The sequence below is a fragment of the Hemicordylus capensis genome, chromosome 11, assembly GCF_027244095.1.
Source record: "Hemicordylus capensis ecotype Gifberg chromosome 11, rHemCap1.1.pri, whole genome shotgun sequence".
Classification (NCBI taxonomy): Eukaryota; Metazoa; Chordata; class Lepidosauria; order Squamata; family Cordylidae; genus Hemicordylus; species Hemicordylus capensis.
In genome coordinates, this window is record NC_069667.1 from 3,797,961 (window position 1) to 3,817,229 (window position 19,269).

A 19,269-nucleotide genomic window follows, 5' to 3' on the forward strand; every position below is an offset into this window, starting at 1 on the left:
TTTCAGCTGATCTTTAAAAACACACACATACTATGATCAAATAAATAGTTGGATGGTGGTGAAAAGAAATTTGTGCTTTGGCATTTCCTTCAGTAGTTCTGCATCACACTCCAAAGGAAACATGTTGAAGTCATTTATTGAAAAATTATTTATATGCATGTAGCTTTCTATTGTCCTAAAAAACAACACCAACAACTACAAAAGAAGGTCTAGGGCTTACAGCTTGGAAACTGCTTCCAAGAACGAGTAATTAACAAGATGACTAATTTAAAAGTGCACGTATCTAGCAGTTTCCACTGACCTAGTAGAAACTCAGGAGTTAAGTTTGTTTTGCTTTCCTTTGCATGAAATTGACCTACCAGCACTTAATGCAGCACACAGTTGGGGCATCTTTCCCTTAAAAAAAACCAAAAACAAAACAGTAGTAGGTATGGGCACTCTTGGTTCCCCCCCACCCCCCGCTCAAAATCACCTTTCTCCCTGGGGTGAAAAATCCATTGGAAGAAACCTGTTGACCAAGGGACATATTTAGAAGGAGAGGGCTAAGCAACTTGTGATTCCTGTTTTCAACTCGTTCTCTTTCACTGCTGCTTGCTTTGGGTTTCAAAAACTAATAATTTGGAGGGAAAGTAACTGCAAGTGCGTGCCGCATCTACTTTGGAGCCTAGCACTTAAACATATTGGCCAACATCCAGTCTGAAGAAGCACTTGTGCAAGTGTAGACTGAACTGGCCAGACGCGCTAAGGCTTGGACCTGCTGCCTTCTGGATTAGCACACTACGCCAGTGCAGGGATGTTTCCGCATGTGCCACAAGGTGGTATGCCCCTTGCTGTGAAGCCTCTCCCTCCTTGGTTTCACAGGTGCCTTTTGCAGAAGAGCAGGACTTTGAGCACCCCCGGGACGCTATGTAGCCAGCCATGCGGTTGTCTTGCATTAGCACCGCTTTGCTCACCATACACTAGATGTTGGCCATTATGTCTAGAAACTTGACCTTTAAAAAAGAAAGAAAGAAAGCGAAGCTGAAATTTGCAAACAGCACCATATTCTGTGCTTTTATTCCTGTGCTTCTGCAGAATCACAGCAAAGCTATGCTGCCTCAACCTTGCAGTGATGCTTATTTTCCTGGTAGCTGACAATAGCTCCACCCGGTTACATGCACAGAATAAAACTACAATGCAAAGAATCCATGGCTGAGTGTACAACTTCTTCAGTCTCAAATCGGGCAAAGTGCAGAGCCAACAGTACAAGGACATCCACCCGTTCCCGAGGCTCCTCCAACCGCGATCCTTTCTCCCTGTCCTTATCCAGACCAATTTTCCAGCCAAGAGCACGTTGTTCCCGACCTTAGCTGCTGTCAGACAACAGGGTCCCTACCAAAGACTGCTCTGTTGTTCTACAGGCTGTTGTATTTGAAAGGAGGTTCTCTGTACGTAGCAGATGGCTGTTGTGATGCCAGGGGTCTCTTGCCAACAGCTCTGGCCACCCCTTTGTGAACTGGAGTGCTCCGTGTACTCCCTGGGTTATCATGTTCTGCATGAGATGGAATATGGCCCTACTGAGATGGCTGAAGATTCCCATTGTGTTGCAAGCCATTCATTGGAAGAGAAGGTGGGGGAGGAGGAGGGGGCGGTGGCGGAAATAAAGTACCAGCCATTTCTGGATGAGTCTGGGGGTCAGGAAGTGGGATAGGACTCATGGAACCAGAGTCACTCTGGATTGAACTGAGGCTGCTGCCGTCAAAATTTGTCATTTTCTTCTTCATTAGCTTCCTTTCCTTGGCTCTTCGATTTTGGAACCAGATTTTTACCTTCAAGGGGAGACAGAAAACGACGGTCAGCTAAGTTGCTCATGAGAACATATAATCTGCTACGTTGTTGTTGTTTGTTCGATTTCTAGACCGCCCTTCCAAAAATGGCTCAGTGCGGTTTACACGGAGAAATAATAAATAAATGAGATGGATTCCCGTCCCCAAAGGGCTAGCTAAACATTGTACAAAAGCAACTTCATAAATGCATGCATTCTTCTTGGTAGGTCTTCATCTAACAACATACTGGAACTTAAGGTTGAGACCCCTCCCCCTGTCTCTACTCCACTGGCCAGGAGGCAGTATTAACACTCATTTGCATTCTGCCCCTCACTGTAATCCCTTTTACATGGATGGTCTGTAAGGCAATTTTACTTTACAGAATAAACTGTCTTGATGAATCAGCCTGTTTCTCATGCTAACAAATAGCATGTTGCTTTGCCTGTCCTGCATCAGACAGGGAATCTGATGTATTTATGCTGTATGTACCCTACCTGTCTCTCAGAAAGTCTTAGGTTTGCAGCCAGTTCAGACTTCCTCCTGATTGTAATGTATCTGTTGTAATGAAACTCCTTCTCCAGTTCTAATCTCTGGTGATCTGTGTAAACAACACGATACTTCTCTCTGGTTCTTGTTTTACCTGTTTGGAAAGATAAGCAAAACACACAAATCTGCATAGATATTTTTTGCTGGAAGTCTGATGTCTCTCTCATTTGTACTTGTGATGCGTGTGTGTGTGTGTGTGTGTGTGTCTTGGCTGGGTGGAATATACAATATGCTTCTGAGCTGGAGACACCCGTCCTGGTCCCCACTCCTGCCCGCCCAGCCCTCTCATCTATAATAGCAGGAGCAACGATAATACTGATTCTGCCTCCAGGGCACATCCCAGACTAGCTGCTGGAACAGCTGCAAAATGCCTCCCTTTGGATCGTAAAGGGGGGGGGGAGCAATCTTGCAACAACTAACCACCCGACAAAACAGCAACTTTTTCAGTGTGGAAGCACACTTCCGAGATTCCTCTTGCTGTTGTAGGGTCCCTTCTATGGGTGTAGGACTCTTCCATGGGCGTGCAAAAGAAGCAACTTTCCTCCGTGGGCTACTAGAAGGCAATAGCATCTGGTCCTAACACGCCGGGATGGGGAGCACCAAAGGAGACAGCTGAGGTTGCTTCTCTCTCCCCACCCTGCCGGCAAGCTGGCCATTCAACAGGTAGAGCTGCGGGGTTAACTGCTTGGCCACTCTTCTTGATGAATGTCCCGGCTGCAGGCCGTGCGGCAGAGAGAGGAGCAATCTGAGCTGCTTGAAACAACAGGGTTTCAACGGGGCTTGCAAACCCTTCTCCAGCGGAAACGTGATCAGAGTTAGCCACGAATAGCAGATGTAACAGTGCAGCGCCACCTGAGGAATGGCCTGTGTGTGGGGGTGCTGGGGAGCAATCCAAAGCTGCCTGCCTTGGCATCCCCCTGGCTCCTTAGGACAGGGGCGTAGCAAGGTTGGAGTGGGCCCAGAGACAAGATTTTAAAATGCCACCCCCCTCACTGAAGTAAATATAAATATAAATATAATTTTATATATATATATATATATATATATATATATATATATATATATATATATATATATATATATCCTATGTGCCACAAGAGAACATCATCCTAAATTAGTTTTTAAAAGGTTTTGCAAATTGTGGAGGATGCAAGTCATTGAATGGTCCTAGAGTAAGACATGCTGTTCTGGGAGCTCCAGGTCTCAACACTCACATCCATTTTGGAGGATGAATACAACTGAAGGAAGCCTGGGCGGGTGCGTGGCTGGGGGAGTCAGTCATGTGACTTGCCTCTGGGGGGACCCAAGGTGGGCCTCCAGACAACGGTCTCCCCTTGACCTATTATAGTTACACCCCTGCCTTAGGACCAGACGCTACTGGTTAGGGTCAGAAAACAAAGAAAATGTATGAGAGGATCCAAATGAGGGGTGAGGGGAGAGATCTCTTTCTGAGGCCATTGTAATCTTTTGCCGGAATCAGGTGGTGACCTGGTGCTTGCCCTTTATTAGGATCCTCCCGTTGTTCTAGCAGTCTGTGTCTCAGCCTCGGCTTGCAGGGAAGGACCTTCCCACTGGTCATAAAATGCACCCAGCATTTCTTCTGAAGACAATAAAAGCCAAGGGAAGGCCTCTTTATTTGCTGTGAAAATCATCACCCTTTCCGGCAATATAACTGCTGAAGAAAAGGAGGAGAAGGAAGAGCTGGGATGCATATCAAAGCAGAAGGAAGTGTTGAAAGAGCGTCTGTTGCTTACTGTGGCGGAGGCGAACTCAAGACAGTGGGCCTGAGTGGGGCGGGGGGGGGGGGGATGTGGAGACCTCACAACTAGTTTGCCAAACCAAATAAATTGGCATTCAAGCTACTGCTGCTGCCTGACCCGTTTTACATCAATTGACATCCTTCTTGTCACAGAATTCACTTGTGCATTTGGCTCTGTCTGTGAATTCTGCATGGAGTTTGCAGTGCGATAGCCTTAGGAAGCCATATTGACATTCTCACTGACAGGCATCATTCCCCGTACAAACAGTTTCAATGGAGGCCAGTAGAATCTGCAAAGCGATGGAGAAAGGGTTCTGATGCACATTTAGACCAGCTCCCTCATGAAGGCCATTGTTGGTTAACAACTGATTTAATGGTGGGACTCCTTAGAAGCCAGCGGAGAATCTTCATGACTAGCTTTACTTTGAGTGAAGCCTTTCATTTAACTGCTTCATCCTCATTGCACAAAGTTTAAATACAAGTGATGGGCTTTCATCCTGGCATCTTGCTTCCCTCCCTGTAGTGTCAAAAATTTACATTGGACCGTGCCCCTAGAGCTGATATTGTTTTGGTTGATGGTTTTCTGCCAAGTGTCGTCTACACTGTTGATTTTATAGAAAGAAATAATGATAAAGGCTGTTGTGGCTGAGAATGATGGGAGTTGTAGTCTAGTGACAGTCTCTGGGGACCCATGTTTGAGATCCCCTGGTCTAAGCCCCCCCCCCCGTTTTGAGCACAATCCAAGGTGCTGGCATTGACCTTTACAAGCCCTACATAGCTTTAGGACCTGGATACCTGAAGGAAAACCTGCTTCTGCATCAACCTGCCCATGCACTAAAGCTCTTCAGGTTGCCCTCACCATCTGAGGTGAAGCAAGGGTTGACCTGGGATGGGGCCTTCTTGGGTTGTGGTGCCCAGTTTGTGGAATGTGCGCTCTCTCTCTCTCTCTCTCTCTCTGGAACCTCTCCTGGCACATACAGGTGCGGCACCTTTTAGCACCAGGTGAAGGCCTTTTTATTCTCTCAGGGTCTTAATAACTGCAAAACTAAACAGTGACTCCATTGATCTAGGGGTGCCACTGTGGATCAACCTTCACCCTGACATTCCAGCCTGTTCCTGGAAAAGAGAGCACAGACCAAAACCCCGCATCTGAGAAAATGTAAATTTGGCTAGGTTTTGATCAGATGTTGGTATAGTAGCGTTGAGACAATATTTACCTACCAACCAGGTTTGCCAAATCAATGTGTTCAGTGATGTGTTTGGATCAGGACTTGCTGGATGGGTTCCCAGCTATGACTGTGCCAAAGGAAATGATCCCCGGCAGCCGTTTGGGCTGGAGGAACTTGTAGACTAGGGGTGCAGAAAGCGCCTTCCTGTTCTGATAGCCTTTCTTGCTACAAGGCTGGGGTAGTTGGGTATCTCCGCACCACATCTATAAACAGATCACCTCCATCAGTCTGGAGTTTATTCTGCCAGTTCCAGAGGCTCTGAGTGGGTTACGATAGACATAACCCTAAGCCAACATGAACATCAACAAGAAGAGAGTGCCTATTTTGACCAGCCAATGGACCCTGCAAGCCATGGCCACTGGGGAGTCCTGGGTGTGTTCTGGGGGTACACGTAGGTCCAATAATGAGGTCCAATAAGCTTGGCCAGTGTGCTTAGACTGGATGGCTTGGCCCCAGTCAGAGATGAGGCAGGAGGGTGTAGAAAATAGAGATGCATCGCCTCTCCCAGAGGTTCCTGCAGTATACAAGCCCCACTTCCATGTTGTGACTGGGCAGTTTGATAGGAAGTAGCTGCATCATGCAAGCATCCTGTGAACCAAGCAAAGAGGCACCTTTGAAAGTGGCGATTCTCTTCTGTTTACCAGGGGAAGAGCAACAGGCCCTATCCAACCCCAGCACAGCATCCCTCCACTGGCTGAGGTCATTCACACAATCAAAAACTGTATTCTACCTGAGTTTGGGAGCTGTGCGTGCTCCCAATTTTCACTTGTGTGGAAGCAAGGTAAAATGAAAACCTGCGTAGAAGTGACTGTGTAGGCGCAAGGTAGGAGGTTCCAAGTTCTCTCCTTGGCATCTCTAAGATGGGGCTGAGAGAGACTCCTGCCTGCAACCTGGGAGAAGCTGCTGCCAGCCTGGGTAGACAGTACTGAGCTAGATGGACCAATGGTCTGACTCGGTATGTGGCAGCTTCCTATGTTCCTGTGAGGCAAAGCTACCCAGTTTTTCCTCCTACCTTGCTTCCACACAACCAAAAATTGAGAGCATAGCACTCACAGTTCCCGAACCCGGGCAGAACACAGTTTCTGATTGTGTGAATGACTTCACTGTCTTATCTGCCATTTCTTTTAGACTATGAGACCTTTGGAGACAGGGAATCATTTTTTTAAAAAAATTGTGTAAATACTGTAAAATGCTTTGAGAACTATGGTTGGTTGGAAGATGGTATATAAATACTTGTAGCAGTAGACTCAAAGAGGAGAGCTGGTCTTGTGGTAGCAAGCATGAGTTGACCCCTTTGCTATGCAGGGTCCACCCTGGTTGCATATGAATGGGAGACTAGAAGTGTGAGCACCATAAGAGATTCCCCTCAGGGGATGGAGCCTCTCTGGGAAGAGAAGAAGGTTCCAAGTTCCCTCCCTGGCAGCATCTCCAAGATAGGGCTGAGAGAGATTCCTGCCTGCAGCCTTGGAGAAGCTCCCAGTTTGTGTTGACAATACTGAGCTAGATTGACCAATGGTGTGACTCAGTATATGGCAGCTTCCTATGTTCCTAAGGCAGCGTCTTACATTCAGAGAGCCTTCTATTTGAGAGAATACAGTACAGCACATCAAAGCCCAGGGGGCTCAGCTAGCCACTGATGACAAGCTGTTGTGCTCAGATTTTTTTTTTTAAAGAGCCACTCAAAAGCCAGACCCAAAATCCCTATTTGCTATTCAACCTGGGTTATCAAAATGGTGTCATTCATTGTGTCAGAGGCCATGGAGAGGTGCAGGAGTGATGAGTTGATTCTCTCTCTTTACCTCTGGACACACATCATCCGCCAGAACTCACCAAGGCCATTCCATTCCCATAACCCATTTGAAAGCCTGATTTAAATGGACTGAAGAAGGGTGCATGGTCTAGATATGCCAGCGTGGTGTAGTGGTTAGAGTGCTGGACTAGGACTGGGGAGACCTGAGTTCAGATCCCCCTTCAGCCAGGAGACTTGCTGGGTGACTCTGGGCCAGTCACTTCTCTCTCAGCCTAATCTACTTTCACAGGGTTGTTGTGTGGAGAAACCTAAGTATGTAGCACACCGCCCTGGGCTCCTTGGAGGAAGGTTCCAAGTTCCCTCCCTGGCAGCATCTCCAAGATAGGGCTCAGAGAGACTCCTGCCTGCAACCTTGGAGAAGCCACTGCCAGTCTGTGAAGACAATACTGAGCTAGATGGACCAAGGGTCTGTCTCAGTATATGGCAGCTTCCTAAGTTCCTACAACTTACGATCTGGGATCCTGGCAGGTTACTCAACAGATGTCCCACTGAAATGATTAGAAATCAATTTCAATGGGACTTTCAAGTCAGGATGTCAGCCACAGACTTCAGGTGCTGCTTGGTTCCTAATGGTGAGAGAATAAAAGCAATCTGGTTTGGTCAGGACCTTCTTCAGGCCAAAGGTGGATGCTGTAGGAAAGCATTCTGTTGTCTTGTGGGCGTTGATTCAATAAAAGGTATTTTCTTGTGTTCCAAGCTGCGTTCCCTCTAACAGGGGTTCCCAGATGTTGTTGAGTACAACTCCCATAACCCCCAAGCCAAAGCCATTGTAGCCGGGGATTCTGGGAGTTGTAGACAACAACATCTAGGGATCCCTGTTAGAGGGAACACTGGTTGTAAGCATCTAAGACAGGCCTGCTCAACTTTGGGCCCCCAGCTGTTTTTGGACTAGAACACTCAGAATCCCCAGCCACAGTGGCCAGTAGCCAGGGATTCTGGGAGTTGTAGGCCAACATCTGCAGGAGGGCCAGAGTTGAGCGGGGCTTGATCTAAGACGAGCAACCAGCAGTTACCCAGCTGTCACTTCTATGAAGGAATTTGGAGTCTCTCACATGTGACAAAGGAACACCTGACTTTCTGCCAGATGCCCAGATTGGGAGTGGGTTGGGTCCCTGTCCTATATGTCCTAAGAACATTGGGATTGCATTAGTGGGCTGCACGTTCTAGTCCAGGGGTGTAGGCAATGCACTGCTCTCCAGATGTTGCTGAACTACAACTCCTATCACCCCTAGCCACAACTTCTTACAGTTGGGGATTATGGGAGTTGCAGCTCAATCATATTTGGAGTGCCACCCCTTGCCTACTCCTGCTCTAGTCAATGTTCTGTTTTGAGCAGCAACCAGGCAGGATCTATTTAGGAGCTCACAAGCCATGCACGATTCCAATAACTACCCCTTGCAGTTTTTTTCCTCAGTGCCTAGTATTTGGCAGCATACTGCTCCTGAACCTGGAGGCTCCATTAAGCTACAGTGACTAGTGGCTGTTCTGCACATGGCAGAATAAGCACACATCTGTCCTGTGTGGCAATATACATACAAGGGACAAGCAATCTGTGTGCATAGAGCATTTGGCGTGTGTGTGAAGCAGCCACTGAGAGGTTCCAGCTCTTCCTATGCTGTCTTGCAAACTTCAGTTCTCACTCGTTGGGCTTGATCGGCCTAGAGCAATGGTCTTCACTGTTTTTCCAATGGGGGCCCCTTTGGCAAAGCAGCAACAACCACCTCTTCAACCCAAGAGCCATTTCCTACTGCACTGACCTCTGTGCAGTGCTGGGCTTTTCTCACCGCTGGGGAGGAGCCCTTTGAGAGGAACAGAGCCCCGTCGAGCCCCAGCACCACCTTGGAAGCCATGCATAGCGTGCTGGGGAGCGTGAGCCTTCCCAGAGCGTTCCTCCTGGAGCTCGGAGATGGTGTCCCACACCTGCCTTCTGTGATGGCTCCATTTCCCTTAAAGGTCTTGGGCAACGCGCAGCCCTGCAGGGCGGGATCAGTCATCTCCTGCCTAGTGCCGGGGGGGTTGTGCAGGATATTTGGCTTTACTTGGGCTTCATGGGGGCTGCCATTGTCTCCTGGGCATGGCAATGAAGAGCAGCTGGTCTTGTGGTAGCAGGCATGAATGGCCCCCTTTGCTAAGCTGGATCCTCCTGGCTTGGATTTGGTTGGGAGACGACATGTGTGAGCACTGGAAGATAATCCCCTGAGGGGAGGGCACCAGTGTTCCCTGTAACAGGAGTTCCCACATGTTATAGACTACAATTGCCAGCGTCCTCAGCTGCAGTGGCCTTGGGCTGGGGATCATGGGGGGGGGGGGGGAGGTTGTAGTCACCAACATGTGGCAATCCCTGTTTATAGGGAACACTGGATGAGGCCACTCCGGGAAGAGCATCTGCCTGCTTGCATGCAGAAGATTCCAGGTTCCCTCCATAGCATTGTCTCCAAGAGAGGCCTGGGAGAGGCTCCTGCCTGCCACCTTGGAGAAGCCGCTGCTGGTCTGTGCAAACAATACTGAGTTAGATGGACCAAAGGTCTGACTCGGTAGACAGCAGCTTCCTACGAGCCTTCAGCCACTGTAGATGGGGTTGTCGCCCAACAACCTTTTTTAATGGTGGAGACCCAAGGTTGGGAACAGTTTTCCCTCTAAGCACATTGGCTGGCCAAGGGTTTTTTCTACTGACATGCTAGCTTTCTAACTTCAGGGAGGGTCATTCAAAAGTGGTATCTGCCCCTTTTCTTGTCTGAAAGTGATGCAGTCTGATCTACCACCCCAGCTCTCTTCCCCCTTATTCCCACCTCACTTTGCTGCATTTATAGACCAGGCCAAAGTGAGAAAGCAGAGATGAATTTGGCCAGTCCTAGGCTGGGACCCATCTCCCCATAATCCCCAGATGTTGCGGCCAAGGCTGGGAACCCCTGGTCTAATGGCCCTGAAGTTGCAGTAGAGCCCTTTTCACTGTGGGTGCTAAATAAGCCTTTAGGAGCCGTGGGACAAACTGGAGAGTATGGGCCATCGGCTGTGTTAGCGACTGACCCTGTTCAGCAGTCTTTGAAGCATGTCTCCAAGTTTTCAAGATATTGATGACAAATGTCCCATCAAATTGTTCTTGCCATACTTAAAACTCTCTACACTTAAATAACATTGTTATGTAAATCTGTGTTGTAGCCACAGTTGCAATATTGTGTACAGTTCTGATCTCCTTCTCTCAAGAAGGGTATTGCCAGCGTGGTGTAGTGGTTAGAGTGCTGGACTAGGACCGGGGAGACTCGAGTTCAAATCCCCATTCAGCCATAAAACTAGCTGGGTGGCTCTGGTCCAGTCACTTCTCTCTCAGCCCAGCCTACTTCACAGGGTTGCTGTGAAAGAGAAACTCAAGTATGTAGTACACCGCTCTGGGCTCCTTGGAGGAAGAGCGAGATATAAATGTAGTAATCATATTGCCAGGCTGGAGAAGGTTCAGAGAAGGGCGGTGGAAAGGATCAAGGAGGAACATAAGGCACTGCCATATACTGAGTCAGACCCTTGGTCCATCTAGCTCAATATTGTCTACACAGGCTGGCAGCGGCTTCTCCATGGCTGCAGGCATGAGTCTCTCTCAGCCCTATCCTTGGGGATACTGCCAGGGAAGGAACGTGGAACCTTCTGCATGCAAGCAGGCAGGTGCTCTTCCTAGAGCGGCCCCATCCTCAAAGGGGAATATCTCACAGTGCTCACACATGCAGTCTCCCATTCAAATGCAAACCATGGGCAGACCCTGCTTAGCAAAGGGGACAATTCATGCTTGCTACCACAAGACCAGCTCTTCTCCTAGGGTTGGAGCCCTTTCCCCATGAGGAAAGACTGAAGAGGTGGGAATATTTTAGTGGGGGGTGGAGGAAAGAACGCTGTTGAGTGGAGGACATAATGTAGGTCTTTTCAGTTATGAATGGAGCAAAGTGAAGCTTCGAGAGAAATGGGTTTCTCCTCTCCTTGTCCTAAAACTGGGGGGTCATGCCAAGGAATGGATTGGCAGAAGCTGCTTCAGTACTGCCAACGGAAAGTACTGCGCCGTACCACACATGCTTAATACTTAAGTGTTAAGCTTGTGTGGTATGGAGCAGTGCTTCCTGTTGGCAGTAGTGAAGTTGCCACAAGCTGTGGTATGGGCCTCTTTCTTGAGTAGCCTTAAAAAAATCAGTGCACTGAGGAATGGTATTTCCGTGGCTTTTAGCCATGACAAAGCAAATCGCCACACTTAGAGGCAGTGGACTTCTGAACATGGTGTGTGTGTGTGTGTGTGTGTGTGTGTGTAGGGGGAATACTATTTGTCAAATAGTGGAGCTTGCCTATTGTGTAACGCTCTGCTGGTGAGCTCCCCCAGGCATCTGGCTGGCTGTTTTTAGTGCGGGGCTACTGGACTAGATAGTTCCTGGTCTTACCCAGCAAGGCGACAGTGTTCTTGCTATCTGTCAAAGGGTCTCCTAACACTTTGCTTGGAATTGTCTGTCCATCTAAAGCAGTGGTTCTCAACATGTGGGTTCCCAGATGTTGCTGAACTACAATTCCCAGCATCCCTAACCAAAGGCCAATGGGGCTAGGGATGCTGGGAGTTGTAGTTCAGCAACATCTGGGGACCCACACGTTGAGAACCACTGATCTAAAGTGTAATGCAAAACCTGTGACCCAATGTTGAGACAGGACATGTTTTACAGAATCTTCTCTGTCTGTCTATACCATGTTTTCTAACACTCACAGGTGGTCATAGGGAAACTTGGGTACTTTGAGAACCCTGATGCTTTCAACCAGAACCCTGGAAAGGCAGCCGGACATCCACAACCACCAGCATCACACACAGCCTGCCGTCCAGTACACGGCATTCGTTGACTCTGAACAGCTGGATTGCCCTTAATTTAAAACGAATGAGCATGCTTGTCCTTTTGTTTGGCTATGCTAGCAGTAGTTCTACAATAGGAGCAGGCCATGCGCTTCACCGTCTCTAGGGTGTGTGCCTCCAAGATTTAGCTTGAAGAGATGGGGGGAGAGCTCTGGAACCGGAAGCATGGCAACTCTTGCGCTAAAACGAGGATTATCCCCAGGGATGACTGGAGTGGGGGTGTGTGTAAATGGATATAAAGATAACTCGTATTCATTCCAACTGAGAACTTTCCAATGAGTTCCCCCTGTATTTTTGATGAGAGAGTTTTCAGTATAAGCTTTCCTTTGGTAATACTGTATAATAACCCGTTGTTCCCTTCATAACTGCTCTCCCAAGCCATCCATACGGCTTTATTAGTAATAAACCATAGTATCACCATTTAGGCTCTTGGATGTTCAGTGCTCTAATCAGACTTTTGTATACAAGCAGGAAAAGATAGGGAAGAATGTGTCTTATAATATTGTCTTAATGGCCATGGGATCAGCTGTTACCTGTGAAAGCGAAGAGCACCTCTCTTTTTTTCTCACAGCATTATCCACAGTGTTTTTCGCAGGAAGGTGGGCCTGATTTGGTAAATTCATTTTGCAATGGGGATGCCATTTATTTGAATATGGAGTACTGATATTACTATCTGGGCTAATGGCGCAGCTGGGAAATGCTTGACTAACAAGCAGAAAGTTGCTGGTTCAAATCCCCGCTAGTACTGTATCGGGCAGCAGCGATATAGGAAGATGCTGAAAGGCATCATCTCAGACTGCACGGGAGGAGCCAATGGTAAACCCCAAAAGACAACCACAGGGCTCTGTGGGCACCAGGAGTCAAAATGGACTTGACGGCACACTTTACTTTACTCTATCTGGGCAAAGAGGCACCTGTTTAAAAGTATTGGCTCTCTTTAACAGGGGAGAGCTCCCGTTCTGCTTCCACCCAGCATGAATCCTTCCCAGCGGCTTTTGTTGGCGTCCCCTTTGCTATTCATTTTTAAGGCTGCGAGCCTCTTTGGGTCAGGCAATTATCTTTTTATTTCATAGTGCTATAGGAACTTTTTTCAATTAAACTATTTTTGATTAAAAGTGGTATGGAAATATTTCAATACTACTGGTTGCAGTTTCCACCATCTCTTATGAGAGGTGATCAAATCACAGAGCCCGCTGTGATTTGAATCACTCAGATCATATGCCTGGCTTCCGTGTCTCTCCTTAGTCAGGATTTTGTGTTGGTTTCTGACTTTGCCCCGTGCCCGCATCGTGACTGAATGATATTTCATAAGCTAAAGGTACTGTTCCCCCCTTTATTCTCTTCTGTCATCAAACAGAATATTTCCCTGAGGGTTTGGAATATACTTTATAACTGACAGCCACCTTTCTTTTTGCCAGCCTGCTGTTAACATTCCAGAGAATGGCCTATCAAAAGATCAAGCTAGCTCTGTTGTGTATATAAGGTTCCTGCCTTCTCTGAGGGCTCTAGCATTTTAAAGTGGAGGAGGCCCTTTCATCCAGTGTTTCTATTTGAATTGTTAATTTTTATATGAAAACCTGCAACTGAACCTATCAGGATCTAATGTAACAGACCTTCCTCTCGTGAATCCTGTAGGCTTCTGAGGAGGTGAAGCTTTAAGGGGATGCAAAATTTCTCCTCAAAATTGATTTGATTCTTTTGCCATACAAACTAGTAGAACACGAGGAAAAATAAATCTGAAATGTATTAATACACAATGTTAAATGAAGTGTTAAAATTGCCTTTTTCTTATTGCAGCCTTACCCTTTGCATTTAAAATACCTTTTTTGTTATTTCAGCTAAGGCTTATCATTTCCCTGAAAGCAGCTTCTGCTTCTGAATCCTGATGTGATTTTTTTATTTCTTCCTTTATCAGTGTCAGAAGGATAATAAATCAGAGTCATTGTTCAAAGGCACCATCAGTAAACGAGCAACAGGGAGAGGATCTTTTCATCTTGGCAAAGATTCTCCATCCTTCCCTATCCCTGGAGGGGTGGGGATGAACCTGGCACAGAATCTAACTTACAACTTAGCAGCACAACTTTCGTCCTCCCCAACATACCTGTTGAAGTGGACTGGACTGTTTTCCTCATCCATTCGTAAGAGCTGTGTCTTTGACTGTGGGGAGAGAGTTGCTCTGTATTAATAGTATCTACAGGAGGCAAAGCCCCCGATCCAGTGGGATTGAGGGAGCTGTAATCGGCCGAACTGTAGGAAACCTGCCCGGGAGACGATCCGTTCACTTGCGTGGGTGTCACCGTGCTGGAAGGTCCTGGCGGGCCATATGCATTCCAGTCCTCCCTCTGCAGGCCGTAGTGTGATCCCCAAGACCCCGACGGCTGGCCACGGTTGTCCATCGTTTGCACATGATGGTATCCCATGTAATCTGTGTAGGGGGTCGTGGAGGCAAAGTTTTGTGCTGGCAGGTTGTTGCTGCTGCTGTTGTTGCTGCACCTTACAGATCCCGGATACATGCTGGCTTCTTTTTCCAAAAGGTAGCTCACATGCATGATGCTCATCCCCTGGCTTTTTCTTGCCCCGGCATCCTGCTCCACTCGCTGGATCTCCCACCCCCTCCTCTTTCTCTCACTCTCTCTTTTCTCGCCCCAGCCGGCTCTATAAATGACTCATGCTAGTCCTGGCGTCCCTTTACTACACATGATTAACAATAGTCTTGCCAGGTGCTGGGGGTAACAGTTGACTCAGGTTCTGCCCGCTGTCACAGATCACTGGCTGGCTGCTTCCAGAGGACATTTGCATCCCAATGAAGGGTGGGCCATTCCGGCAACCCCACTTTGCTGCCAGTTGGGGTGTTTCCTTTCTCACACAGACCCTTTCTGTCCAGGCTCAGAATTTTCCAAAGGGCCCTGTTCTAATGGCCTCCTGGATTCCACACAATGATTTCTGCCAACAAACACCACTGGTGAGATGTTCCTGCAGAGCATCTGATAAAAGTGAATTCTTGTCCATGAAAGCTCATGCCACAATAAAATGGTCAGACTTTAAGGTGCCACAAGGCTGCTGGCTTCCCCAGTCCTGGGAAACGCCACTCCAGGGGTCCTCAGATGTTGTTCCCCTCCCCACATTTGTTTTTGTTTTTAGTGTTAGTGGCAATTTAATTTTGCCCAAGCTAAATTTTAAGTCATGTTTATTTCAGTGGGGGAGTAAACGAGGTTCTTAATGGAAATTTAAAGTGCTTCATGTTGGTAGGATTGGGCCTTACATTTATAAGTAACTCCAATGCAATAAAACTTTTAATATAAGGAGCAACTCAGGATAAATTATTGTGTGTGAAGCACCCTTACATGTTATAAAAATATCTCATGAAAATCCATCACTATTCTTTTTTATTTTTTTTTAAAAGTCTTTTTAAAAGTTGTGAAGGAAGATTCCTAATGAAAATAGGAAGCAGAGAGGAAATTATTTCTAAATAAATAAATAAATAGATCAAACTATTTTGACCTTATTCCCCTGATGAGCTTGCAAAATGGGGGAGGGACGATTTGGAAAAACAAAACCACCCACTTAATGATGTGATACTTAATTGCACCCTTATTAATGAGCTGAGCTGTTAAAGGGAAATCTCTGTTAAATAGGCGCAAAGTATCCCAAACTGTTCCATTGATCAGACACAAGCTTTATTTTCTTTCCTTTAAGCACTTGCATTTTAACACCTATGCCCAGTACCTACGAACACTTGGTCTTCCCAAGCAAGAAGGATCATTTGGGTTGGATCATTTGTTTAGGGAAGGAGATTTTTGGGAACAGGGATCTAGCACAGCATAAAAGACATGCTTACAATCACCTGCAAGTTCATTTGTAAAGATTTTCACATTTTATTCACATGGGACTTCTCTTCTGCATCTTGGGCCAATTAATTGACTCCAGGCCCTGTAAGCAGGATCTACCCCACAATAGCCTATGTTTTAAGAAACACTCTGTGTTGTTTCATACTGCTGTCCTGATCTAACATGGGGTTGCCCCACATTCTTATAATGTGTAATTCTACCTCTGCTGCATCAATCAAATATTAATTGCAGAAATGGTCTCCAGTACAAACGCTCATGGTTCTATATAGTCATTAAAGTGATCTGTGTGGAAAGTTTGCTTTGCGGACTGAAAGCAGATACTTGGGAGATGAAGGAGCCTGACAAAAGGAAGTACCTTTTCACACAATGCATAATCAATCTGTGGAATTCTCTGCCACAAGAAGTGGTGACAACCAACAGCCTGGATGGCTTTAAGAGGGGTTTAGATAAATTCATGGAGGACAAGTCTATCAGTAGCTACTAGTTGGAGGGCCGTAGGCCACCTCCAGCCTCAGAAGCAGGATGCCTCTGTTGCAGGATGCCTCTGTTGCAGGGGAGTAATGGCAGGAGAGGGGGCATGCCCCTCAGCTCTTGCCTGTGGGCTCCCCAGAGGCATCCGGTGGGCCACTGTGTGAAACAGGATCCTGGACTAGATGGGCTTCCTTGGGCCTGATCCAGCAGGGATGTTCTTGTGTCCTTATGATGAGATATACCTTCCTGGCTCACTTTGGGGTGTGCAACCTCTCCAGGTGCACGTGGTGCCATGCTTCAAAGGGCACTGCACACTGCCAAACCTGGTTGGCCCAAGTACTAGTATCTCATGCCTCCTGGTTTCTAATCAGTTCTCAGTGCCTGGGCTGGTTTCCTGAGGAAGCCTTATTGTCTGCCTTCTGGAAAGGCTTGGACATATGTGATTGTGATATTATTATTATTATTATTATTATTATTATTATTATTAATTCAATTTCTATACTGCCCTTCCAAAAATGGCTCAGGGCGGTTTACAAAGAGAAATAACAAACAAATAAGATGGATCCCTGTCCCCAAAGGGCTCACATTCTAAAAGAAACATAAGATAGACACCAACAACAGTCACTGGAGGGATGCTGTGCTGGGGGTGGAGAGGGCCAGTTACTCTCCCCCTGCTAAATAAAGAGAATCACCACATGAAAAGGTGCCTCTTTGCCCAGTTAGCAGGGGAAGCAGACTCAGCTGGATAAAGTTGGATAAGTAACCCTATGTGGAGCAACTTATGGTCAGCCTATGCTAGATTCTCATTTTCTTCCTCAGAATTATTTTTAAACAGCTTAAAGATGGGCTTGTTGCTAATCTAGCGGCAAATTTGTGTCAGGTGTGTAAGCCCAAAGTGCATATTAACTGAGCCAGCATCTCTGTCTTGCATTGGTGTGCTTGTCCATTTCAGTTCTTGTGCAGACTCCTGGTTAGCCTAGAGCTAGTCCTGTGCATTTTGTTCAGAAATCTCAGCACTTGAGTCCCCAGCAAATCCTGTTAAAAAACAGTTTCAGGTAACAAGCCTGTCTGGAGAGCTGCTGTCAGACAGAGGAGACAGTTAGTACCCCTGCTAGCTGGGCAGAAACACACCTTTCAGCTGTCAATTATCTTTATATTAAGCAGGGGGAGAGCAACTGGCCCTACCTAACCCCAGCACAGCATCCCCCCAGTGGCTGTTGCTGGTTTCTACCTTGTATTTCTTTTCAGACTTTGAGCCCTTTGGGGACAAGGAATCATCTTCATCTTTTCTTCTTCTTCTTCTTCTTCTTGAGGCTCTTTCTGTGTAAACCGCTCTGCAAACTTTCTTCCACTGAATTGAAAAGTGGAAGAAAAGCAGGACATAAGTAAGTGGTGGTGGTGGTAGTAGGCTAGATATGAACTGTAGTCAGGACTCGTTATATGAGGACCTGGTCCCCCCATTCTGTGCAATTTGGGCAGAGTGTCTATGATCTTGTGCAGAGTGACTTGGTTGTTTCACACTTGACATGTATATCTCTGCTGTTTGGAGTGTACAATGCCACTTAAAATGTAACATGTGGATATGCTCCTCTTCAGGGAGGATCTCCATTGAGTGGCAAATCCCAATTTGCTTCTGTCTATTGTGTGTCATGGCCTTTTGTCTATTGTGTGTCATGGTACCTGTGATGTTGATATATTGATATCACAGGTACAATGTAAGAGTCATTTCACATGTTATAGATAATACTTCCTCATTGCATACTGTTATACTGATCAGTCTCGCTGATTTTCATAGGACTTACAAATAGATGTCTTGAGGCTGGCTTGCGGATGGAGTGCGTGGTCCTTTCTTTTGTATCCCTTAATTCTCCTTTTCAACACATTGCACATAATTTTAGGACCTGATCAATAGAATCTCAGAGGAGCTCATCATTGCTTTAAGTGAAACAATGCAGCGCTTCTTTCTTCTTTGTAGTCCATCCATCCTGATTTCCTTTCCTTTCATTGCCTTTCCGACTAATTTGTTTCAGAAAGCCCAGTACTTGAAAACCACACAGCAGCCCCTGTCTTTCTTCCCATGCAGAGGTGACAATAAATCAGCCAAAGGAAAGAACAAGCGTTTCTGGAGATCTGTTTTAACTGTAGCATAAGCTCCGTGAAATGCCAGGATGGGTGGCTTCTGTGATATTTGCTCAACATGATAAGCACCCCTCTCCCGTCTCCAGGTAGGGCTGGGAGAAACTCCTTCCTAAAACCTTGGAAAGCCGCTGCCAGTCAGTGTAGACCTGGCAGCCAGGTACCAAATGCAGTCATGGCCCCGAATCCAGCTCTCCCCACAGCTTTGCCGACCCTTCTTTCCTAGGGCCTGGCTTCCTGCATGTTAATAAAACCACCATTCATTCTCCTGAAGGGCAACACTTTACTTTATTTGTGCATGTTGTCTAATACCCCAGGGCTCTGGTAGAGACCAAACAGTGTAGACAGCTATCTTGTACTGTTACTTAAAAACTGCAATGGATGTTCACAATTCCCCTTTTTATTTTTAAAGTTACAAAAGCAGTTCAAGGTCTGGAAAGACCTGGTGGTATCCCGACCCCAAGTCATTAGGGCCTCCTTTTATTCATTTTGAGGGATTCTTTTTTTAAAAGTGTATGTCTAAAGGTGTTGGTGTCAATGTGACAAGCAGGTATTTGCGAACGTGTCTCAACCCGGGACGCTCATCCAAGAGCCAGGCTGGGCTGCAGGTCCTGGTTGAGTGTGTGTGGTGACAGGACTGCGTTTTTCGCTGTGAAGTGCTGATCAGGTCCTCCGTGAATGTAGGATCCTGTTTTAGGTGTGCAACAACATTGTTTGACTCCCATGTGGGAGAGGCTGCTGAAGGGGTGTTCAGGTGACAGGTGAGGGCTGCCGACAGATTGGCATGGGAGTCCCCCC

General features: G+C 46.8%; 2 protein-coding genes across 4 annotated transcripts in view; one reads left to right on the plus strand and one right to left on the minus strand.

The window, feature by feature from the left end:
- The window catches only part of LOC128335362 (uncharacterized), a 161,333-nt gene that overhangs the window by 19,024 nt on the left and 123,040 nt on the right, over positions 1-19,269 (plus strand). The window contains exon 3 of one of the 3 annotated variants that reach the window (XR_008311579.1): positions 1,075-1,597. The exons of the other annotated variants lie outside the window; for them this stretch is intronic. The gene's annotated coding sequence lies outside the window, so the exon portion shown is untranslated. Of the gene's footprint in view, positions 1-1,074; positions 1,598-19,269 lie in introns of those variants that run through there. 3 annotated transcript variants of the gene reach the window in all.
- Positions 1,385-14,565, minus strand: LOC128335360 (homeobox protein CDX-4-like). The gene is made up of 3 exons (XM_053273434.1): positions 14,118-14,565; positions 2,300-2,445; positions 1,385-1,808 (listed from the first exon to the last, which is right to left on the minus strand). Exons 1-3 carry the CDS (start codon positions 14,563-14,565, stop codon positions 1,554-1,556), a joined length of 849 nt encoding a protein of 282 aa, XP_053129409.1. The 3' UTR covers positions 1,385-1,553.

What these genes read in the sequence shown, in the direction of transcription:
- LOC128335360 (XM_053273434.1), bottom strand. Translation starts at nt 14,565, where the DNA reads ATGCATGTGAGCTACCTTTTGGAAAAAGAAGCCAGCATGTATCCGGGA. An exon ending in AGTCCAGTCCACTTCAACAG is followed by an intron (nt 2,446 to 14,117) that starts GTATGTTGGGGA and finishes CTTTCCAAACAG; the next exon opens with GTAAAACAAGAACCAGAGAG. An exon ending in TAAGACTTTCTGAGAGACAG is followed by an intron (nt 1,809 to 2,299) that starts GTAGGGTACATA and finishes CTCCCCTTGAAG; the next exon opens with GTAAAAATCTGGTTCCAAAA.